Genomic DNA, 25018 nt, shown 5'->3' with positions numbered 1-25018 from the left:
CTGTGAATTACATTCACCACATAAAGGTATGGGGTATAATTTGAAAATAATTTACTAGTGTTTGCATTTTTTAAAAACTTTTCCAGTTTACATTTATTTATCAGCAGAGAGTTTAATTGTAACTCTCTCTGGCCTTATATCTAAATGAATGTGCTGTGAGGAACAAGGCACAAACAAAATAAAGAAATGCTTCATGATGGCAAGCAGTCATTCTTAATAACTAAAATCAGCACAGAATATTCACGATGAATGCATACATTTCTCTCGCAAATATCGTTTGACAACATAATTCTAGCTCTTAACCGCACATAATGAATATGGCAAATGTTTTTTGTACTGAAATTGCATGACCTCCGTCTTAAGTCTTTGATACATTACATGCAGTTGAATGCCACATATCTTAATTAGATTCATGAACAAAATAGAGTAAAAATAAACTGGCCTTTTCTCATTAAAATAAATGTCCTGATCCTACTGTTGTGAAATACAGTACAACAATTCATGACAAGTGGATCTGAAAGGATCCTGTTTGAAGAATTACACCACATCCAATTAAAACACAAACTAGTTTTTGAAGAAGCTTTTTGTTCCTGATTTATTCATATTGTTTTCTGGCTCACATAAATACACTTTGCAAATAACTGAACTTTACTAACTAATAAACATCACAGGCTATTAAATGAAGTGTTTATGCGATGCTGGTGTTCAGTTATTTATCTTCACTTTGCAAATCAGTCACATTATGAGTATGTGGTACCGGTAGAATTTTATTTTTATCACACTTCTTAGAATATGGAGGAAGTGTTTTTTTGTGTGCAAATGTTAATTGTGGGGCTGTCATAAATCACAGGGATGAAACAAAAAGAGAAAGAAATCTCTGCTTGCTGCCTGTGTATTTCTGAGTGGCTGTGTACGTGCATTTGTGAAAACCTTTTGCTATTTGTGGTGTATTGCTTCCTGCAAAGTACAAGGCAAATATACATGCAGCACACAGTACACGGGTAGTCAAGGACCCATCCAGTTTTAATTTATGAATTTTATTATATGAAGCGTTGTTTATATTTCAGTCTTTCTGTATACTGGACAAATTTAAAATTAAGAATTTAATCCGGTTAGCAGAAATTGGTGGCTGTTGACCCTATCTCAAAACTGCAAACTTGTAGTAACTGGCCGAAGGCATCTTTGTGATAAAAAATCAACTACAATTGTGTATGCACCCTCAACCCACACAACCACTGTTGTCCTGCATTATGAATAATGCGATAACAGTAAAAACAGATTGTGACATTTGAAGATGTTCTGATTTAATTAATAAAATGAAAAATGTATCAGCTAATGTCTCTTTCATTTTCTTTTCCAAAGCCTTTCAGTCTTGACACAAAAGTGTGACTTGATTCTAACAGGGCTAACTGGGGCTCTGTCCCATGTTCCCATGCTGCAGCAAAATGATAACTTTATTATTTTCATGTTCAGCGCAGTGCAAACCAGGGAGCTTTTCCGCCAATGGTCTGGAAACCTGCGAGTCCTGTCCCTCAGGGCAATACCAGCCAGCGTTTGGGTCAAAGTCATGCGAGGTCTGTCCTAAAGACACATCCACAGTGAACAGGGGAGCTGTGGATGTGACTGAATGCGGAGGTGAGTGCTGACAGTGATGATTTTGAAATGTTCAGTGTTGATATCTGAAAAACAAAATACAGTCTACTTTAAGTGAAGGAGAGTCACTTTAACGTTTTAATACTCTACACACATCGAAGAGTGCATAGCTCTCGTACATGAGGCCTGCAGTGGTCTTCAGCATTTTATTCTATTAAAACAATTAAATCATTTGATTTAATTAATGAATATTTGAATGAAACATTCTGCTGTAGCATGTCCAGTCCCCTTGTAAATCAGAATATTTCCACAGCAAACCCTTTGTTCGTATAGTCTTCCAATTTGGAAATTCCAGTTTTCTGTCAGCTTGGCCCTCTACTCAGACTCTTGTCTCAAGGAACCATTTTGCCTGGTAAAGAATGGATTAAACTGTGTGATTCAAGATCACCCTACCTGAGGTCCGCAGGCAGTTGTAGTGCTGCCATTTAGGAAATTCCAGAGCCAGTGGTGAATGATACAGCCTGGAACAGAGAGTTTAGCTTGCACTTTCACCATTTGTTTTTGTTAGCTGAGTCACTCGAGAGGCCTCACAGCTAAATGTTTCTGCAGGTTAAATAGGTATCTTACTAAGTTGGGTTATCACTTTACTCAGCTCCAACATAAAAATAATTGTTGTGCTGAACGAATTCTAAACTCCGAAAAGGCACAATCCCTTCTAACTGTTAAACAGATTTAAATGAGGAAGGGAGACTGTGCTTTGCTTTTATTAGAGAATCCGTCATTTTGTTGCATAAACACTGAAAATTATTTGTGAATGTTTCTCAGGAATACTTTGAGTTCAGCAGATGCAGCAGTGGAAAACACACGAAGGAGCAATTTCATTCTCCAGTCATCTGTATTAATATGATTCCTTTTTGCAGGTAGCAAAAATAATTAGTTGTTATACAGAATATGGCTGTAAAGAAAAGTTAGCTGTTAAAGAAAATGTGTACAAGAGGGTAAATAAAGCTGAAAAACTGAAGGACTATATCTGTGTAATGATTATTCTTTTAAATGAGTAATTTAAAAAGGGATTTTAAAATTCCATAAATTACAGCATACTACACTCACAGTTGTCCTTTGATTCCTGAGATAAAGAAACATTTAACGTTTCAAAGCCACGGGTGTCTGCTGTTAGGAGACGATGTAGCACTGAGGAATTGTGTGATGTCTCTGCAGTGCCATGCCCTGCAGGGCAGTTCTCTCGTACTGGGTTAATGCCCTGCTACCGCTGCCCACGAGACTACTACCAGCCTGAAGCTGGACGCTCCTACTGTTTGTCCTGCCCATTTTATGGCACCACAACTATCTCTGGGGCCACAGCCATCAGTGACTGTTCAAGTGAGTTTTCTGCAGTATTTTCTTCCTTTGAAAAGATTTTATTCAGCTGTAACAGAAAAGTAAAATGCCTAGATCTAGAATTCCGAGTGCTGTGTAGGAAGAACGTTCTCGATGGATTAAATATCTTTCTTTTTCTGCCTTTAGTGTAAAACTTGCACAATTTCAACAAACATTTAAAGATTTTCTGGGAGCCATCAATATTCTTACCTTGTCTTCTGCAGCTCTCTCTCTCTCTCATTCGTCTGCGCCTCTTCTTAGTCTAATCTCTGGCGTCTTGTGAAGTTCAAAGATGTCGCAGAAGAATGAATCAGATATGTAAAAAAAGACCTTGAAGACTGTTTTCTTCAGTCATCACTTAGTTAAAAGATTTTTGCTGTTCTTGTCTACCAAGAATCACATGCCTTTGGAGACATTCTTAATTAAAAAAAGAAACAAAATCTTATAGCCCACAGAAACATTTATTTTTTTTTATATGACCTATTTTTTTGCTTCTGTACTGTGTGTCTGCAGTGGGCAAACTCTACCCAAGGATGAACTCCTCAAAGACTTAAAGAATGTTTTTGAAGGAATAATGTATAAAGGAAAGGGACCCCTAACTAAATATGTATACTGTATGTATACCAGTTTTGCTAGGTAAAAGGGAGGTTCGCTCTCAATTAAATTAATTTAAGGCTCATTTACCACAGATTGGCATATGATTAATCACTATTACACACTTGCCTATAATGTCATAAAACACTTCCTGTTAAAAGCAGAAAAAATGCCTAACAACACAGGGAACTTTAACTATAACTGAGGCTAAAACATTGAAGCATTGATAATATAAAAAAATAAACCATTCAAAAAGTATAAAAAATATATTAGAAAGTCATTGTCTGTATCCAGAATATGGCCAAGAGCACATATTCGGGTATAAGACTTTAATCCAGCCAATGGTTCAATAATTGTAGCAATTAAATTATGTGCCCCAAATTATTTTATGGTTCTTTTCAGCCTAGGGTTAGCCCACTGCCTATGTTGGTTTTTTTTTTGTTTAACACACTTTAAAGGGAACAATCTCTTCTTGCTCATCACAACGAGAAGGGTGTACATTTTTTGATGTAAGATGTAATGTACTGCCACATTTGTACACTGTGAGCTCTGGTAGCGAAGTGGTGCCATGCTGAGTACAGTATAAACACTTGAAAATCGGATATTTTTACATGGCTCAATGTTACTCTATCAGGTCACGGTGTGCGTCTAGTATTGTACGTGAAGATGTGTTGTGTGGACGCTGTCTATTATAAGCTTTATGTTGTTTATTTGTATTGTATGTCCATTAATTGTATGAGCTTATGAAACCAAATTCCATACAGCTCCTGTAGTTGTTATGGCAATAAAAGTATTGACTGAGTGATTGATCAATAAACGCTAGTCAGGCATTGGCCTCTTCAGAAGCATTTTCAGACTCCATGTTTAATTCCATGCAGGCTTTGGTTCCAGCTTCTTGCCAAAAGAAGAGAGTGTGGTGGTTTCAGTCTCTCCAGAAAGCATCAGAAACAGTTACCAAGCCAGCAGCCAGGTCTGTGAAGGACTATCTTTGACATTGTAAATTGTAAAAGTGATGTGATACATGCCAGCTTTTGCTCTCAGATCTGACAGGAACATGTCAGATGCAATCCCAGAATCCTTTCTGTGCAGTCGTACATCCAATGCAAAGGCAGAAAATAAAACTAAAAATATACCTCTGCAGTCCTAGTTGCTGAACTGCTGAATGACATGTGAGGAGATGCCATCAATTCAGTTAAAGGTTAGTCAGGGCTTCTAGGCACACCAGTGTTAACGGGACTGTTCCCAGGTTTTAATGGGGGTTTTTGTGTTTTCTGGTCAGAAACAGCTAAAGTATCTGAGTGTCTAACTTGAAGGAAGTTCAATTAGAAAATCCAATTTTGTTTGCAATAATAGAACGTTTGAAACAGCTAGGAATCCCCTGAAACCCAGACCTGACCTGGCTGCTAATATGGTTCAATCATCTCCCCTCAAAACTGAAAACTCAGCGTATAAAAACTGCAAGGAGCACATTTTATTTATTTACATAACAAAGGAAACTCACAATTCCAAGCATTCCAAGTGCTGATTTTGAGCTGAAACACATAAGAAACTTACATATGTTATACTCTGTATGTGGTTTTGTGGCTACTCTTAAACATGTGTACTAAAATATAGTCAAACAAACAAGCACAGAGAAAAAATTGACACTTTAATAAAGATTGTTGTATTTGTCTACCATTTGTTGTTTCAGCAAAGAGATAGTTAATACAAAAAATTACATAAACCTGAAAAGATTATTGTCAGATTTAATCACGTAATACAATTTCTTCTAATGCTTATACAGTACAGTATGTGCTTTAAAACCAACATTAGTATCTAAGAACGTAGCCCTCTTCCATGGCTTTGGGATTGGTCTCTGTCATAGAGTGAGTTTACCCTAATCAGACGAATAAATAAGAGTCTCCTGTTCAGTCCACCTCCTTCAAAGTGTAACTGCTGCAGCTGATGGTATGGTTCAGCACAAAACACATTTTCAGTACAAATAACAGGTTATCCGTTTGCTTCCTCAGGTCTTTCACGAGTGTTTCCTCAATCCGTGTCAGAACAGAGGGACATGTGAAGAAGTGGGAGCCGGATATATTTGCTTGTGTCCGTTGGGGTTTACAGGCAAGGGGGTTTTATTTATATCAGCGATAACCAACAACTGAAGAAAAACCAAGACAGTGTCAGTTTTCTTGCAGGAACACGAACACAAAGGGCTGTGCCCCGGGGCAAAGTGTTCTTTGAATGCGTTGTAAAGCAAAATTATGACGATGCTGGAAATAAACCAGAAAAAAGGATTGTTTGAAAGGGGAAGACACTATGGCACTGTTCATTCAGTCTCCTGCTTGTTTTTCCCTCTGGGCTTGCACAATCCTAAAGCTCCCCCCCAGTTCAATTAGTGAAGCAATATTCCTCCGTCTGAACTGCAGTGTGGTGGGGCTGCCATGTGTCACCCAGGTGGGTGCTGGGCTGCAGGGGTGAATGAAATGGGTCCCCTGCTATATGTGAAGCTCTTTGGAATGAAAGGTACTACACACCTGTCCGTTTTTATTATTATTTTGCTATGTGCCTGTAGAAAGAATTAGAATACATTTAACAAATTGAGTTTGTATTAATTTTGGATTCTCAAATATGAAACTTTGCAAAGTAATGTACTATAATAATTTGAATATTTCCTTACACTTATAGAGCGCTTTTCTGGACACTCCACTCAAAGCGCTTTACAGGTAATGGGGACTCCCCTCCACCACCACCAGTGTGCAACCCCACCTGGAAGATGCGACGGCACCCATATTGCGCCAGAACGCTCACCACACACCAGCTCTCAGTGGGGAGGAGAGTAGAGTAATGAAGCCAGTTCAGATATGGGGATTATTAGGAGGCCATGATTGGTGAAGGCCAGGTGGAAATTTAGTCAGGATACTGGGGTAACATCCCTGCTCTTTTCGAGAGACGCACCTTTTTACAGTATAGTGTCCCCGTCACTATACTGGAGCATTAGGACCGACAGAGACCGCAGGGTGAGCGGTAACACCTCTTTCAGCAGCAAACTTAGCTTTCCCAAGAGGTTCAGAGTACTAGCCAGGCTCACACCTACTGAGCTTCAGTGGGTTGCCAGTTGTAAGGTGAAGGGTGATATTGCTGTTGGCTGTTTATCCCTCCTCTTCTACAGTAAATGTTAACTATAATAGAGTTTATTGATTTGCTAGTACTTGGTATAAACTGTATTTTGTACACAACAGATACTTAATACACTGCTACTTCTTGCTTTTTTGTTACATCTGCTGTTCAGTGTATGGTAGTGTGATGCAATGACAACAACATAACATGTGAAAAAGTTGGTTTCCCCCACACCGTTCTCATCATTTTTCTGCAATGAATGCGTTGTGTGTATTGACATGTTTTTGTAACCTTTAAGATCCCCTTGGAGCTAATATGAAATACATTCCGTACACCTGATTTTGCTGGTGTTACCTTCCAGGATCCAAGTGCGAAAGTGACATTGATGAATGTGACTCCGCTCCTTGCCAGAATGGTGGTATCTGTAAAGATGGCATGGGGGAATTTTTCTGCCAGTGCCAGCCTGGTTATGTAGGTATGTTGGAACGTGCCACCATCTTAAATGAACTTTTTTAGTTCACAATACAACTATCAAGCAGAGAAAGAGTACATCAGAATAGACAGAACATCCATTAGGCACAAAGGAGAGAAGAACAAAGAAACTCCCCAGGAAGAAAAAATACATCTCTGGGATTGAAGACCTACTTCCTTCCAGGCAGTAAGTCAGGAGAGTTAGCAGTGATGGCGGAGGAATGTGTTAGTTTAGTACAACATACTAGTAAGTGGACAGTAGTAGACAGTGGGTCTAGCATCTCAATTCTAAGACCTAAAGTCAGTCTTCCTGGGTCGAATCGAGCCCTGGGTGCCCCATCCTGGCTCCAGAATTTTTGCAGCAGTTCATGGCTAGAAGGACAGATCTTTTTCTCACCACTCTTATTTACTTTGGCATTGTACCCCTAATAAGTAGGTAAGAATGTTTAATTACCAGTGTGTCAACCTGTATGTGGATGTGCTCCTTTGCATCTTCTGCTAAGTGTGAATCTGAATCTTTGTATGTGGTGTATTTTAGGAATGCTGTGCGAAGCAGAAGTAAATGAATGCAGCTCCTCTCCATGTGTCAATGATGGGGTTTGTGTTGATGAGATCAATGAATACTCTTGTAATTGTGCTGAAGGATTCACAGGTAAATGTTTTAATGAACCCTCTGTACCTGCAAATCAACCCACAAGACCACCAAGAGATTGTTTTTGTGAAAGTCCACAGTAATTGCACAAATTACTACGGTATAATACTCACTGTATACCTCATGGTTTAATATAACCTTTAGCATAACCTCCATCACACGAAATTCAGAGTCTTACTGTATCCTGTGGGTTTTCCTTTTGTTCAGTATCACTGGCAAGGGCAATCCAGCTGATCTCCATTATTATAACACAGTAGTAACAAAGAAGCAGGAAAACCTTATCCAGTAAAGTAATAAATGTTTTATAATCATGTGGATTATGCAGTTGAATCTTAGTGTCACAGTGTGTTCTAGCTTTCCTACAAAGTGTTTCTATTTCTATTTTGTTTCGAATCTCACTGGCTTTGTTCACAAGTGCATGAATTTGGTAGGAAGACATCGAAGGAGAACTCAGTTAATTCTGAAAGTGGTGCTGGTGGACCAGTAGGTGTTGCTCTTCCCTGTAGACCCCTCATTTTAAACCAGGGTTTAGGTATAGTGGCAAGGGGACTCTTGCCTAAAATGAAGTGAAGCCCCCCTTGTGGTGATCTGGGTGCAGTCTGTTTCTGCCCCTGTCTCTACTCCTCCAGGTCTCCACCGAGAAAAAAGAGAGAGAAACCTTTGACTTTTTATTAACTAAAGTACAAAAAACAATGGGAAACTGCAAATCATTTGGTCACACTTATCAGAATAGGTCATAAAGGTAGGAATCAAATATAAGGAAGCTACACAATATGCAAACGCTTAAAAAACAGGAAAGAGAGAATGCCTTGTACTTGTTCACTGAAAAAAGGAAGCTGCTGCATGTATCCCATTAGCTATTAAGTGTATTTAATGACAGTACATCAACATGCTCTCAGCTTATACTGTATACAGTATATTCAATAAAATAACCAAATACAGTTTCATGTCTCAAACTTCTGACACACACAATCAAAAACACTAAAATCCATCACTCCAGAGAAGTCACAATCAAATTGCCCATTTTTAACAGAGCTTCCCAGACTGCATTTTTCAAGTCAGTATTACCTCCCTGTGTAGACAGCTAGCCATTGGGGTCAATGGCTTGTTGTTTGAGACAAGAATGTCCCCTGAAACACCCTTGAAGTTGATGTTGTGCTTTGTGTGAACAGGAGTGCACTGTGAGCTGGAGATTAACGAGTGCCTGTCCAATCCCTGTGAGAACGGCGCTACCTGTGAGGACCTGGTTGGACTCTTTAGCTGCTCCTGCCTACCTGGCTTTTCAGGAGACCGATGTGAAATGAATATTAATGAGTGTGCCAGCACACCCTGCCTAAATGGGGGTACGTGCTCTGACGATATCAACAGTTTCAGGTAAACAGGGATAACCCTTCACACTAATTGCTTAATTCATTATTTCATATTTCACTGCTACCTACAGCTAATTCATGAGGCTCATGAGTGTCTCAGGCTACAGCAGCTTACATTACTGACTATAAATTAAAAATAAAATGTGTGCCTATTAAAGTGCCAACAAATATCAAAGAGAAACATCAGGAAATTCATGTCAATATGATGTATATAGAGAGCATTAAAGGTAACATCATAGTGCATGCTAGTTTTTAGAAAGATGAGGTGTCCGGATTTTCAAACCTGATTTTTTTTTGGCATTGATTTGGATTAATTAATGATTAATGATTAACTGAGATACATGCAAGTGACTCTGCTTGAAAAGTGAGGAAGTGATTTAACCTGTTGAATGTCAAGCTTGGTGGAAAGCCAGAAAAACAAAGAAAGGGGCAATATGTCCTACTTAACAACACAGCAATGCCTTTGTTCTGTTGGTGTATTGAAAGCAGAAGTAATGACGCCTTTGTGAATTTGTTCATCATGAGTGCTGTTTCTTTCGAAGCTTCGTGTGTGCTGTTTTGAGAGTTATCATATAGTTTCCTTATTGACCCTCACCACACACAACCAACTCCATTTGTAATAACTCGGCTCATGGCTACAACTCTTTCCATCACAGAAGAGAATAAGAAAATCTGCACACATCCTCCAAGACATGCAGAGATGCACAGTGGATCACTGTTTGAATATATATCTGTAGCATGCAAATTCATTCTGGATTCCATGCATTTCAGATGCCAGTGCCGTGCAGGCTACACAGGAAAGATGTGTGAAAAGGATGTAAATGAATGTGATCCCAATCCCTGCCTGAATGGAGCCACCTGTGCTGATGGTTTAGGATCATTTACGTGCAAGTGCCTTCCAGGGTTCAATGGAACCAGGTGTGAGACAGGTATATAATGCATAACAAAAATGCAAACAGCCGGAATGCTCAGTAATGCGTGCAAGTTTTATACAGTACAGTGTGTAGGTAAAAGGATTAATAAGTTTAATGGAAAATAAAATATTGATGCAGTTGTCAGCAAATACTGTAGATGTAAATCCCTAGATGTTTGGTTTTTATAATATGTTGTTGTTTCCTCTTACTGTTATAGAAATGTCCTCACGATTTAACTTGGACTTTGAGGTTTCTGGTATCCATGGCTATGTCATGATGGACAATGTAATGCCTTCTCTAACTGAAATTACATGCGCATTTTGGATGAAATCATCTGACACCATCAACTATGGTACCCCAATTTCTTATGCTGTGGAAGAAGGAAATGATAACACCTTCTTATTTACTGACTACAACGGGTAAATACTTCCCTTTGAATCTAAAGAGTAGAAAATGCAAAGTAAGCAAAGGAATTAGGAAAAATGATAAAATCCTGTGACGTCGCTTATCTACTTGTTTCAGATTTTATATGCAAGCAGTGGTACATGTTCAATACATACATAAGAAGGTCTTTGTCTTAAACTGCTTTACATGATAAAGCAGCTAAAATGCCACTCGTCAATTACAGAAGTGACCCTAATTGATGGAGCAAAGCATTGACTTGGTACTCCAAAAGGCAGCCTCATCTCCGAACACAGACAAATCACTTGTCAATAAATGACAGTAGTGCCACCCTCCAAATAAAACGTCTCACTTTAAAAGGATTCAGTTTTTGCGCTTCTGTTCCCTGTAATCCAATGGGTCTTTTGAAAGGTGGGTGCTGTACGTCAATGAGAAGGAGAGGATTACTGACTGCCCTTCAGTGAATGATGGCAGATGGCATCACATTGGTGTTTCCTGGAGAAGTGCAGATGGCGACTGGAAAGTCTATATAGATGGGAATTTCTCAGATGGAGGGAAAGGCTTGTCCACAGGCACCATCATCCCAGGTTCGGTACCTCTGTCTGTGCTGTTTTATTACCTACTCCGGAAGAGGTCAGATTTCCGGAAGCATCAGTCTGCTCAAAATGATTTAACACATATTTTTTATTTTCTGTTTGCATTTCCTGCTGACTGAAAGTAATAATAAGTTAAAGGAATCAACACAGTATATCTCATACAGTATCTGAACTCTTATCTACTGCTTAAAAAGTTTTAAAAAATGTAATTATTAAAGTACCTACTGTATACGTTTTATCTACAACTACATTAATTGATCTGAACTGTAATGAAAATAATTTGCTCCACAAGAACTTTGAGGCAGCTGCGTTAGTTCTATCTGATAATAATTAAAAAATCATCTGTTTTTTATTTTTTAAATGTATTACCATATGCTCGCACTGCATAGATCATTTCTCTCTTATAAATTAAGGTTTCAAAGTCTTGATTACCTCACCTAACAGCAACCCTGCCTTGAAATGAATGATAATTGACTGTCTTCCAGGTGGTGGGGTGCTAGTTCTGGGGCAGGAACAAGATGAGAGGGGAGAGGGCTTCAATCCTGTCGAGTCTTTCGTGGGATCCCTGAGCCAGCTGAATATCTGGGATTACGTTCTAACGCCACAGCAAGTAAATCATCTTGGTTCCTCTGTTTTGTGCTTTGTGTAGCAAAATAGGCAGCACATGTGTCATGGTGATTATCACAACTGCCTCTTAGCTCCAGGATGATCTCAATTGCTCCGTTTCTGTACTAAACTATATTAACTGGTAGAAGAATAACCCTTCTCAAAAAGTACCCTTTTTCTTCATGATGTCCTGAAAAGCATCACATGGGTAATAAAGAAATGAAATTCAAACCAGGTGTCATAATATACTTAGGATATGAATGCCATTGTGCAATTGTGGCAGTGGGTCTCGGGGTAGTTAGGGGCTCTGGACTCACAGCTGATGACTTGTGGGTTCAAGTTCTCAGTGAGATGTTGCTTACAAAACCCCGAGGGAGGCTCATCTCTCAAATTGCTCCAGTAAATGTCTCCAGTAAATCAGTGAGTCACCAGGTCATCATTGTAAATGTTGTTAGTTATCTGGTTAAGTAAGGATTTTGAAAAAGTCAAAAAAGACTTTCAGATGCCTATGGGTAGAGCACTCCTTTAGATGTCCAGAGCCATTTCTTCATCTCTGAGACAGCCACACACATTGAAAAGATCACAGGTAAACAGGACTGGGGAACATAACCAACACTAGACCAGCCACAGCAGAAGCATCCGCTGTAATGATCTGAAATCACCCGATACTCATACCTCATGCACGGGCAGGGCAAAGAAATGTAGCATTTACTGCTTGGACATTGTATTAAGTTTGAAGGTTTTTTTTTCAAATGTCAATGTAATTATTCTAGGTGAGCGATAGATGTGCCTCTATTATTATAACTTGACCACTCGAATCAAAAATATTCCACTTCTTTCTTTTCAGATCAAAGCACTGGCTAGCAGCTGCCCCGAAGAGCTGCGAAGGGGGAACTTGTTGGCTTGGTCGGATTTCCTCACTGGGATTGTGGGGAGAGTTAAAACAATCCACAACAGTGTTTTTTGCGCCGGTGAGGTACTTTTAGAAACTGCAAACAGCTGGTACTTGCACATCATTTGCAAAACTACCTTGACTTTGCTGTTTTCATCTCTTCTTGCGAAATACACTTTTAAAAAAAAACATCATTTATGTTTTATTTTGCGCAATAGCACAATGTAACACAGACACGTGTACAAAGCAGGCAAGTACAATGAAAGACGAACCTGCTGAGAGAAAGCGTTCTTGTGTATTGAGCTTATACAGTTAGAAAAAGTTCATCTGGTAACAATATTCTTCTTTAAAAAAATAATAATACATTCCAAAGCATCTGATGAAAAGGTGATTGATCTGTTGTTGGCGGCTCTTCTGTTGACTCCAGACTGTCCTCCACTGGAGCGCTCAGTCCCTCACTTGCGAGTCTCGAACCCCTCCGTCACAGCGGGGTCCCAGGTGGAACTTTCCTGCGATCCGGGATACGTCCTGGTGGGAGAACGGGTCCAGCACTGCCTCAACAGAGGGGAGTGGAGCCACTCTCCACCGCAGTGTGAAAGTAAGCTCATTCGCCACAGCTGGTGCTATCTCATTCTCAGATAGCACCAAGCTATAGCCTCTGTAGTCCTCAACAAGACCTGTTCACTGACTCTTGACAATAAGTGTCTTTATTAAATCGTTTTTTGTTATTATTGTATATTCTGCTGTAATAGCAGCAGTGCTGAGTCATGGTCAGGGCCCCAGATTTTAACAGGAAGGTTGCTGGCTCAGGTTTCAGGATGGACACTGCCGTCGATCTCTTGTGCAATTTATATGGCATTGAATTTGCATCTGCAAAAGCGCCTAGACTTCTAAATGTGTGAGTACAAACATAATTCTCATTGGATAAAATACTCAGCTAAGTAACTTCATATTATGACATGCAGCCAGCAGTGTCTGACAAGACTGTGCAGACCGTATGCAGTTTTAAATGCTGAGAAACTCATTTTTACCCCTTATTAATTACTGTATGCAGCATTAACATGTTCAGATGTTCTCCACTCCTTTTTAATCACAAAATCACAACAATGTGACACAACACATACTTCACAGGAAGAATTGAAATGTGTGCTTGCAGTTTTGACTCGTCGGCACTTTGCACACCAATCGTGAAAGAAAGAAATTTCCAATGGCTACCTCTGTCGGTAGTCTTTTTCAGATCACATTTTCCGACATACAGTATGTTGTCTGTGAGATACACCGAATAAGAAAATCATTCTTTTTACCCTGTCAGTTTTTTTTTTCCAGCACATGCCATTCTAAAAGCATTTTTAATATCTTGAAAGGAGTCAGCTGTGGCCCTCCTCCTCCCCTGGAGCACGGATCCCACACAGGACAAGGCTTTCAGGCAGGAGACTCTGTGACGTACAAGTGCAACATTGGTTTCTACCTGCTGGGCGACGCCAAGGTGATGTGTGCCAACAGCGGCAGCTGGAGTGGCCACCCACCTGCTTGTCTTGGTAAGATGCACTGATCCGTTCAGAAATCTCAAAAGGCACCTGAAGTAATGTTAATAATAATACTTACACTTATATAGCGCTTTTCTGGACACGCCACTCAAAGCACTTCATGGGTAATGGGGACTCCCCTCCACCGCCACCAGTGTAGCACCACTTGGATAATCCGACGGCAGCTATAGCGCACCAATACGCTCACCATACACCAGCTATCAGTGGGGAGGAGGACAGAGTGATGGAGCCAGTTCATAGATGAGGATTATTAGGAGGCCATGATTGGTAAAGGCCAGATGGAAATTTAGCCATGATACTGGGTTAACACCCCTGCTCTTTCCAAGAAATTGCCCTGGAATCCAGGAACTTGGTTTTGTGTGTCATCCGAAGGATGGTGCCTTTTTTACAGTATAGTGTCCCCATCACTATACTGGGGCGTTAGGACCCACACAGACTTCAGGGTGAATGCCCCTATTGGTCCCATTAATACCTGTTCTGGCAGCAATTGACAATGTGTCAATTTGCACATGAAAAATAAAGAACATAGTGTAGTTTCCGAGCAAAGAACATCACCCCAAAACTGAGAGATTTCTGTGGAAGATACAGACTGTATATAGAGAGACAGTTTCACAAAGGATCACTCAGAGTTTTTGCGTTGTCATATGGTAACAATTCACACAAAAATACCCTAATACCCCAAAAATCTGATTTGCAATATAAAATTTTTACACTTCATGTGACATAAGGCTGAATGTCGGAAAACCTTAATATTAAACTTTTAAGATAAAATTCACTGTTGGCTTCTTTCCTGTCAAACTAAATCTGTTCCTGCATTTTCAGATGTTGACGAGTGTGCGCTGGGCTCAGACTGTGATAAGCATTCCGTCTGCCACAACACGGATGGTTCTTACACATGTACCTGCATTCCACCCTACAGTGGTGATGGCAGGAACTGTACAGGTAGGATTTTCATAACAAGTTTCCCTGCTGGTTGGAGAAATCCTTGAGTAGAAATCTACTGTATGTAGAATAGTGAATTAATCTGAGGATCTCAAAACAAAAGGGCAAGAGCAGCAATATCCTACATGTAACATGGTAAACAAAATTGTACTCAGTCTTCTATTTGAGACCTTACTAGTGGATAGTACAGATTTAACATAACATGCATCCATTTTCTATCCACTCCTTCAAATTCAGCGGGAGTTGGAGCCTATCCATGCCAGCAACATTACATCCCTTGGTATAAATTTTACACTTTTGTGTAGCTTACCATTCTTGCCTGTTAATTGCTCCTTTGCGTTCTCTAGGAGAGGTAAATGATTTGTCAACATCAAAATCTTAAGTCTTTCTTCATTAGCAGCTTCGTCAAGCACAGTGTGTCCTCAAGAGATAAGGGGAGGCAGATCTGGAGATTTGGAATAACTGCTAGCAGTCTGTTGCTGATATTCCAATAACTGCATATTGACGTCTGTGTCTGATGCAAGCACACAGGGCTGAGCTGAGGCTTCTGCATTTCTCTTGTTCGCATGTGTCAAAGAGAATGCTTTCAGTAGTGCTCACTGCAAACGTGATCCAGTGTCAGGATTACTAGCAATGGGAAAGCCATGTCCTTATGAAATTGTGCTTCCGTTGTTACATATATTCCTTTCATGTTCACCCATGACAATTTACTTTTAACATAAAAATAATCATACAGGCAAATGTAAATACAGGCAAAGGTGCATTAAGTATAAATTCTGTTCTGCTGCATCTCTGTAGACTGTATGTCCTCATTTACATGTATAGATTTATATTTTAACCATGTTATTTGAAACCTGTTCCTACACAGTGTTGTTATTTCATCACACAGTTTTAACAATAAAGATGTCTTGATGCACCTTGATGTGCAGTCATGTAATAACATTTCCAGTAAATAACAATTTCATTCAGTGCTGTTTTTTCTCTGGCCTCAGACAAATTTAAAAAAGAACAAACACTGAAAAATGATCTAAAAATATTATAATTGGCTGCCACTCTCCAGAATCAAATGGTTCATCTCCTGAGTACTATAGTCAAGCAATTAACTTTGATTAACAGTCTTTATACTTGTCTGCTTTTGAACAGAACCTGTTCAGTGTAAAGACCCAGGTACCCCACAGTTTGGCCACAGAGATGGAAGTGTCTATATGGTAGGTGGTGAAGTGGTTTTCTCTTGTGAGGAAGGATATGAGCTGATTGGGTCAGCCAGGATTTTGTGCTTAGAATCTGGGACATGGGACCTTCCCGCTCCATACTGTAAAGGTAAGCAGGATTACTTTTCCTGTTTTTCCATTTTGAAACACATACTGTAAAAAATACAAAGTGAGAACAATGCTAAAGAGTCACTCCTTATGTGTCTCTCAATCTGTTCTTCCTATTTTATGCTGAAATGTTTGCATAGTATAATTTCATGTTAGTATTTTCAAACATACTGTAGATGTTTACTGAAAACTCAGCAGATCAATTCAATAACTTGTTGTCAGGAAATCTGAAAGCCTAACTCAGCAGTTTTGCTATTTTTTCTCACCGTAGACAGCTGTATGGGTATTGATCCACTATGCTAAAAAGTGCAGCCTTTCTTTGTCAATGCTTGCTCGCATGCAGAATTCTAAATCCAGTTAAAACCTTATTTTATATGAAAGCTGTGTCCTGCGGAAGGCCATCTGTACCAGAAAATGCCATCATGGAGGGAATCAACTTTACTTATGGCAGCAAGGTGACTTTCAGGTATCATGGTCAGGCCTTTAAAAGTCTTATACTAATCGACTAATTAAATTGGCACCTATTAAAAAGCCTGCAAGGTTTCACAAGGCTGTTTGCCGTTTCTAAATTTGTCTAACAACCTTACAATTTCCAGTAATTCATTAAACTTGTAAAACGCCCAGTTTTATGAATTGAATAGAACACACGGTACGTTTACCTGTAAGCTCGTTATACATTTGAAAAGCATTTCAATTGCCTGTTCATGATTTCTTCTCATTTTTTATTTCTGAATGATTTTGCTCACTCGATGCCTCTCTCGTGTCTAGCTGCAAAAAAGGATTTGTTCTGGCGGATGAAGCAGAGATCTACTGCCAGGCTAACATGAGCTGGAGTAAGAGCCCTCCTTTATGTCAGGCCATCACCTGCGGGGAGCCTCCGCATCTCGAGAATGGGAACTTCACGCTCAGTGGAAGCATGTATCTGTCCACGGTGTCGTACAGGTGCACAGAGGGATACAGGTAACACAAGGAAAACATGCGCCTCACAGCCACAGTTTTCCTGTTCTTTCTGTTACAAGTGTAAAATCATGTACTGATATTAAAATGACAGTGTGGACAAGATATTACAAGTTTTAACAGACAGAGATGCACTAAAGAACATTATAGCATTTACTGTACACTTCTATCACACTTGTTCTCTAATCTGATTTATTGCTTTTCAAAACTTATGTTATATTTCCTGATGTCTATATTTTCTTACCATATGTGATCTTATCTGGCTGGAATTACAACAGAAAAGATTCTGCTATTTTTAATTCTAGCTTCAGGATCAATTTTTCTCTATATTTTTGTTTTACTTTCTATTGTAGCTTGAGAGAACTGAAACCTGTGCATGAACACTCAGAGCCCAATATTCAAAACACTTAGTAGCTCAGATTTCCAAAGAAAGCAATGGAAATTTATGTCCTTCAGTGTTTTGAATACACTGTATTCAAAACTCTTTATTTTGCACTACATTTAAAACTGTATTTGTATTTCAGTGTTCTGAATGTATTGGAGCTACTACTACGCTGAGAATCATATCACCGGTACTAAAATGTCCAGTAATGGTACTTTCTCATGCAGACTTTGTTCTAAGATTGCAGGGTTCTGCAGTCCTCACCTGCGAAACGGCAGGAAACTGGACAGGACCTGCTCCAGTGTGTGAGATGGTATTCTGTGGTGAACCACCTCCAGTCAAAGATGCCACCATTATCGGCAGTAACTACACATTAGGGAGTAAGATTTACTACACCTGCAAAGAAGGGTATTTGTATTTTCTTTTTACTTTTCCATGTACAAACGTGTCACTAAAAATTGGATTTTGGCAATGTTTGAAAGTGACTTTGTAGAGTGCTAAGGTACTTGTTATTTACTCTTGATAGAGTTCTTTGAAAAGCCTCAAACTCAATGAGAGATGTGGCCTCAGACGATGCTTCATCACTGAAATCACGATTGCCTAATATAATGGTATACGTAGTCCTAGCACTGCTGAGCCTGTTTTCCAGCCGCAGGGGGTGCTCCTAGTCTGTAGAAGTAAATGAACGTGATGATACATCTTTGATTTTTGGAGAAAATAGTTTGTTCTTTTTATTCAAGCTGCAGAGAAAGCCAGCTCAAACAGAGCACTGTTTCTTTCCGCTCCTTAGGTACACGCTGATCGGCTTGGAGAGCAAAGAGTGTTTGCCCACCAGTGAGTGGAGCCAGAGCTCGCCCCAGTGCGTGCCGCGGTCCTGCGGCAACCCTCCGCCGATTGACAACGCCTTCCCGGAAAGCGGGCACCAGCTGTATGGAGACACAGCCATCTACTTCTGCGCTGACGGCTACAGCCTAGCGGACAGCTCCGAGGTGGTCTGCAATGCTCAGGGCCGGTGGGCTCCCCCCGACAACAAGGAGCTTCCCCGCTGCGTTGCCGACTTCTGCCAAAGGCCACCTGACGTGCCTCACGCCATCTTGGACTCTGTCAATAAGCCCAAGTACGCCAGCGACTCTGTGGTCAGCTACAAGTGTGAGGAGGGTTTCATGCTCAACACTACGGCCTCCCTGAAGTGCGTCAGAGGCGGCCAGTGGACGCCTCCCCCCTTTGACATTCAGTGCATTCCGGTGCGTTGTTCAAGGCCGTCCAGCGTGGAGCGGGGCTATGTCAGTGGGACCAACTACAGCTTTGGGGCAGTGGTGGCTTACAGCTGTGACAAGGGCTTTTACATCAGGGGAGAGAAGAAGAGGACCTGCGAGGCGAACGGCGACTGGGGAGGAACTCTGCCGACCTGTCAACCAGTCTCTTGTGGAGAGCCCCCACACTTGAAAAATGGATTCATTAAGGTACAGTAGTTATGCCAAATGCACTCTCATTAAATGGTTGATACCAGATGGTTTCAGAAGTTTAGATTGTATTTCTATCAGTCTTCTATATTGGGTCAGTTATGAAACAGCATTTCAATGAAAACTATTTCCATTTTTTCACCACAGTACTTTTCTTCTATGTCGTCATTTATCTCCAACACTAATGCAATAGTAATAAACCCCAATTAAACAATTATTCAAAATATTTCCACCAGTAAAAACTAATTTGTAGCTTATGCTGTCTACTGGAATCTTCTTTTGTACAAAGAAATCTATGGTTTTACGTGTCTTTCTCTTTGTGTAACCTACAGAGCAAAAGCGGTATTGTGTTTGAAAGTCAAGTGACCTATGGCTGTGATCCTGGCTACAAATTGGTGGGAAGTCCAGTCCGTGTGTGTCAAGCCAATCGACAGTGGTTCAGTGAATCGTCGCCGTCCTGTGTCCTTCTGACCTGTGACCCTCCTCCCACCATTGCACACGGGCACTATGTTGGTACAAATTTTGAAGTGGGAAGCAAGGTGGAATACATTTGTGATGAAGGATATGAACTCTCTGAAGATGCCATCTGGACCTGCTTGAAGTATGGCAAATGGAGTAAAACTGAAGCTCCCGTGTGTACCGCGGTGCAGTGTCCAGAACCGCCGCTAGAAGAAAACCACTTAGTTCTCAAAAACATAGATGCCGAATCTGGGACCATAGAGCTCTCTTGTGACGATGGCTATGTGTTGCAAGGCTCCCATATTCTGAGGTGTATGCATTCTAAAGAGTGGAACAGCACCTTCCCTCTCTGTAAACGGGTATTTTGTGGTACACCACCAGAGGTGCTATTTGGACATCCCTCTTCTGCACCCTTCTATTTTGGTAGCTCTGTTACATATGCGTGTATGGAAGGCTTCACTCTGAGAAAGGAGTCCTCTGTTACCTGTCAAGCAGATGGTACATGGAGCAAACCCTCTCCAGAATGCATCCCTGTAGAATGCCCACACCCCAGGGAGATTCCAAATGGTATTGTGGATGTACAGGGCCTAACGTACCTCAGCACAGCCTTTTACAACTGCAAGCCTGGCTATCGCTTGGTTGGAAACTCTACAGTACTTTGTGGAGAAAGTGGGCTTTGGATTGGAGCCATACCCACATGCAAACCTATTGAATGCCCTAAACCAAAAGAAATAGCCAGTGGCAAGGTCTCTTACTCAAAGCTCCAGTACAACCATGAGGCGGCCTACACATGCCACAGAGGGTTCCGTCTTGAAGGTCCGGGAATACTGACTTGTTTGGAGACAGGACAGTGGGATGCAGAGACACCAGTCTGTAGAGAGATTCACTGTGTTACTCCCCAGCCTATTGAGAATGGGTTTGTAGAAGGCATTGATCACAGATTTGGCTCCACTATCATCTATAGTTGCCTACCTGGTTTCCAACTTGCTGGCCATGCTTTGCAGACATGTGAAGAGTCAGGGTGGTCCAGTTCTACCCCTGTCTGCCTGCCAACTGACTGCGGTTTGCCACCTCACATTGATTTTGGAGAATATGTTAAGGTTCTGGACCCTAATAGAGAGCTGGAGAAGGAGGACATGGATGACCCAGGCTTGACCATGTCAAAGCCACAAAATGAACCATCTTCTTCTTTGGATTTAACAGATCATATGGATATTGGTTTTCTGCATGGCTCTACAGTTATTTACACTTGCAACGCTGGTTATGAACTAATAGGAAACGCAATGCTGGTTTGCCAAGAAGATGGATTATGGAATGGTACAGCCCCCGTCTGCCTTCTAGCAGAATGTGAACCACCCCTTGAGCCTAAGCATGGGTTTATCAGTCTATCTGACACCGCGCTTGGCAGTTTAGTGCAGTATAGTTGTGATGAAGGTTATGAACTTGAAGGGCAAACAGTTAGACAATGTGTTTCTGGCAGGCAGTGGAGTGACACAGCCCCTACCTGTAAAGCTGTATCCTGTGGAGAACCTGAAGGAATTCCCAATGGCTCAGTCAAAGGAGACACATTCACTTTCATGAGTATCATTTATTACGAGTGTGACACAGGATTTCAGCTTGAGGGAAATAACACAAGCACTTGCCAGGCAAATAAGCAGTGGTATGGGAAGACACCACGTTGCTTACCTGTGTCTTGTGGCTCACCATTGCTTCCTGACAATGGAACCGTAGTTGGGAATGAATACACTTTTGGAAAACAAGTGAAATACAGCTGTAACACAGGGTTTGTCCTCGAAGGTGCAACACAGAGCACATGTCTTGCGAACGGAAGCTGGAGTCATGCAGCACCAGTATGCCGGCAAGCTCTCTGCATCAGACCGCCTGACATCGCTAATGGTGAAGTCTTGGGATCTCAGTTTGGCTATAAAAGTGAAGTGAGGTATCGCTGTAGAGAGGGTTATAGCTTGCGTGGGAAGTCTCTGTTGATTTGTCAGGGAAACGGGGTTTGGGATTCTGACCCACCGCATTGTGTACCCATCACTTGTGACCCCCCAGAAGATATAAGCCATGGGTACTTGAATGGATCTAGTTTTAACTTTGGAGATTTAGTTGAGTACGTCTGCTTCCCTGGGTATGAAGTGATCGGCAGCTCCGTCATGCAGTGTTCCGCCAATGGCTCCTGGACTGGTACAGTGCCGTCATGTCAACCCTGTCTCTGTCAGCCGCCAGTCATTGAGAATGGAGCTGCGCTTGGCAACAGCCATGCCAGTGTCTGCGGGGATGAAGTGCAGTTTCAGTGCGAAGAGGGCTTCAAGATGCTGGGACCTTCTAAGGCTATTTGTGAAAGCGGTGGGGTCTGGAGCCCCGGTATCCCATACTGCGGAGAGAGTAAATGCTCATCCCCACCTTCAGTGTCTAATGCCATTATTAATGGAAGCAGCTCCATCCATCCAAATGCCATAACATATAGATGCAAACCTGGCTTTGAAATGACCGGCCAATCCCATTTGATATGCAAGGACAGTGGTGTGTGGAGTGAGCCGTATCCAGCCTGTGAGCCGGTGTCTTGTGGACCACCCCCTTTCGTTTCAAATGCAGACGTCATTGGAAATGAGTTCACATTTGGAAAAACTATTCATTACAGGTAAAGATTTTGAACTTAATAATAACTTAATAGTCATTTTAGACTGTGGTTCCAAGCAATTGCTTCTTCCATGCTTACACTCCTTAACCTTCACAAAAGTGAATAGATTCAGTTATATTTCTGGTTCATTATTACTCCAAATGATAGTCCATTTTGTAACTAGTTTACATTTACCCGCTCACCCAAACTCTTTGTATAATTGGAGGTATTTGTTAGATGGGAGCTACATTTACTTTTGCACACATACTGTAGAATGTCAGTGTTTTGATTTATTAGATATAAATGACCATCATCATAAATATATAAATGACCATTGTCTTGCATAATGTCCACTAACTCAGGAAACAATAAAATTAAAACTGTAACACTCAAGAAACAAACCATGTAAAAAAATAGAAAAGGTTTTTGTATATATCATACAATGCAAACCATTTTTAAATGATGTATTTGAAAATTACTGTACTAATGTCCAAATAATTTTTAGTCGGCTAAAGGTTCTGATAGTAGTGATTAACAAACATGACATGATTTGTTTTCTTTGTATTGCATTTAGTGGATGATTAATTCACGTGAGAGTTAAATGAGGCTTTAATTGTATTGTCTTTGCAGATGCCTGGAAGGATTTGAACTTGAGACAAAAGCAGACAGCCTCAGCTGTTTGCAAGATGGGACTTGGTCCACCCATGTTATAAGATGTAAACATAAGACTTGCCCTCTGCCAACAAATCTTACAAATATTATCATCACGGGAACAGATTTCACAACTAACAGCAGTATTGCCCTTTCATGTGTGGAAGGCTTCCAGTTGCTTAGAGAAAGTTATTCTGTGTGCCAGGCAAGTGGTAATTAGCACATCTTTGTAAACTGCTTATTGCTGTTTTGTGTTATTTTCTGCTTGTAGAAAACTCACTTCAATGGATCTGACAAATAAAGAAAAGTAGAACGTGTTTCTTTCTGGTTAGCACAATTTCTGTGTGGCAGCGGTTTTAATTTTATAATTCCTTTTACTGAAAGGATACTTAATACCAAATACAAAATACCTCGTTGCTTATAATGGAGATACGGGAACAATAATTTTCTGCTGTTAAATATGGTTGTACCAAATTGTTTTGCAAATCCAATTTTCATGAATCGTGTATGATTTGAGGGTATATTAAATATGAATGTGGAAAAAATTGAAAGTATATCTAATTAATACATATGCCATAATCCTAAGAAACAGTTGCTTTGCACAAACATCTTACTTGTCGCTATTGTGTCACAAAAACTCTGTATATTTCTGTTTTTTTATGTCATGTGTGATTTATAAAATAATACATTTCAAATATATCCCTGAAATGTTACATGGGCTCTTTTGTGTTAAATTGTTGGATAGACCTGGGCATTTCAGTGCTTTATTAACATTTGAGCATCTATCTATTGGTCAATCTATTGCTCTCGTTCTGATGTAGTACATGCACTGCTGGTCGACCAACATATTCACTGTTCATTACAGCCTAATGGCAGCTGGACCCCAGATGTCTCCCCTGACTCCTGTATACCTGTGGCTTGCAAGAGGCCCAATCCCCCAATGCATGGCATTGTGATGGGCACCAGATACAACTACAGGGACAGTGTTGTCTACAGGTGCCATCCTGGTTATGAATTGCAGGTAATTTATTATTACTATTTAAGTGCAACTTAGTGGTGAAGGGTTGTCTGTGTGATTAAGTTTTATTGGTTCTCGAGCCTGACCGCTATATCTAACAGTAACAAAATTGATATTAAAATTGGAAACGATTCCAATGGGGTGAAGACTGTGAATCACAGGTTTAAAATAGTTTTGCAAGTGGCAAATATTGCTGCTATTACTAATAACTCTACAGTGATTACTACTGCTTCTCCATGTGGTATTATCGTTTAAAATAACAGGGCACTGTTGAAGTGCTAAGCTGAATCTAAAATCTTTCACAAAACAGAAAGCTGAGAGTACAGAATGCCTAACAGGATTTATGCTGCAAAGTGAGTACCCAGAAGAAAATCAAAAGACACAGTTTCTCGGTTCTGTTCGTAATTCAGTGCCTCATGGTCTGTGGTTCAAACAACACCTATTGTAAACCACAGCCTTGAGCTACACTGTTTTATTCTTCCCACCAATTCTCTGTATAGCATCACTGAGCTCAGCGTTATAGTAATACTTATTAGAGTCATTGGGAAATGAGATGCTACTTAGTGTCACTAAACCTATTGAAAGTGTTGGTACCAACAAGACAAAGTCACAAGGGAAATATGGTAGAATGCACTCAGAAGGGTATCCTTCGCCTTGTTTGTTTGAGCTGTATACAATTTGTATATCAACCCATAGTTTATACATAGGTCTTGATTCCACTATTCTAAAATAATTTCTAAGTTGTTATGCAGTGCTGTCTTCTTAAACACGTGCTTTGTATAACAATATGTTTTTTTACATACACACACAGGGTAATCCAGAAAGCGTCTGTCAAGCTAACAAGTTGTGGAGTGGAACAGAACCTTTATGTGTTAGTAAGTGACCTTGAATCTTTGTCTCTATGACAGTCAGCTTCTAAACACCCCAGTAAAGCACACTTGTAAGATCCTGTGAATTGTACACAGCATGTACATACGTACTACACTAAGTGTAGACCAGTGAGCCTATATTTTAAGAAGTTTAGAATGGCGTGTTATTCAATGAAACATTTTTAAGATGAGTGAAATGTTTTACTTTTTACTTGTACG

General features: G+C 40.4%; 1 protein-coding gene across 1 annotated transcript in view; it reads left to right on the top strand.

The window, feature by feature from the left end:
- Positions 1–25018, top strand: part of svep1 (sushi, von Willebrand factor type A, EGF and pentraxin domain containing 1) — a 93942-nt gene that overhangs the window by 53916 nt on the left and 15008 nt on the right. Inside the window, exons 18-41 of the mRNA XM_088924178.1 lie at positions 1474–1635; positions 2812–2973; positions 4443–4534; positions 5574–5670; positions 7028–7141; positions 7676–7789; positions 8962–9163; positions 9931–10088; positions 10291–10492; positions 10887–11062; positions 11557–11681; positions 12525–12648; positions 12997–13167; positions 13934–14107; positions 14939–15058; positions 16202–16378; positions 16759–16843; positions 17146–17337; positions 17957–18124; positions 18507–19179; positions 19512–22282; positions 22892–23117; positions 23778–23933; positions 24742–24805. Coding sequence (XP_088780304.1) covers positions 1474–1635; positions 2812–2973; positions 4443–4534; positions 5574–5670; positions 7028–7141; positions 7676–7789; positions 8962–9163; positions 9931–10088; positions 10291–10492; positions 10887–11062; positions 11557–11681; positions 12525–12648; positions 12997–13167; positions 13934–14107; positions 14939–15058; positions 16202–16378; positions 16759–16843; positions 17146–17337; positions 17957–18124; positions 18507–19179; positions 19512–22282; positions 22892–23117; positions 23778–23933; positions 24742–24805 — 6705 coding nt within the window. The remainder of the gene's footprint in view (positions 1–1473; positions 1636–2811; positions 2974–4442; positions 4535–5573; positions 5671–7027; positions 7142–7675; positions 7790–8961; positions 9164–9930; positions 10089–10290; positions 10493–10886; positions 11063–11556; positions 11682–12524; positions 12649–12996; positions 13168–13933; positions 14108–14938; positions 15059–16201; positions 16379–16758; positions 16844–17145; positions 17338–17956; positions 18125–18506; positions 19180–19511; positions 22283–22891; positions 23118–23777; positions 23934–24741; positions 24806–25018) is intronic.

Source organism: Atractosteus spatula, chromosome 1 (assembly GCF_055471065.1).
Source record: "Atractosteus spatula isolate fAtrSpa1 chromosome 1, fAtrSpa1.hap1, whole genome shotgun sequence".
Lineage (NCBI taxonomy): Eukaryota > Metazoa > Chordata > Actinopteri > Semionotiformes > Lepisosteidae > Atractosteus > Atractosteus spatula.
This window is presented reverse-complemented; position numbering and strand designations above follow the sequence as displayed.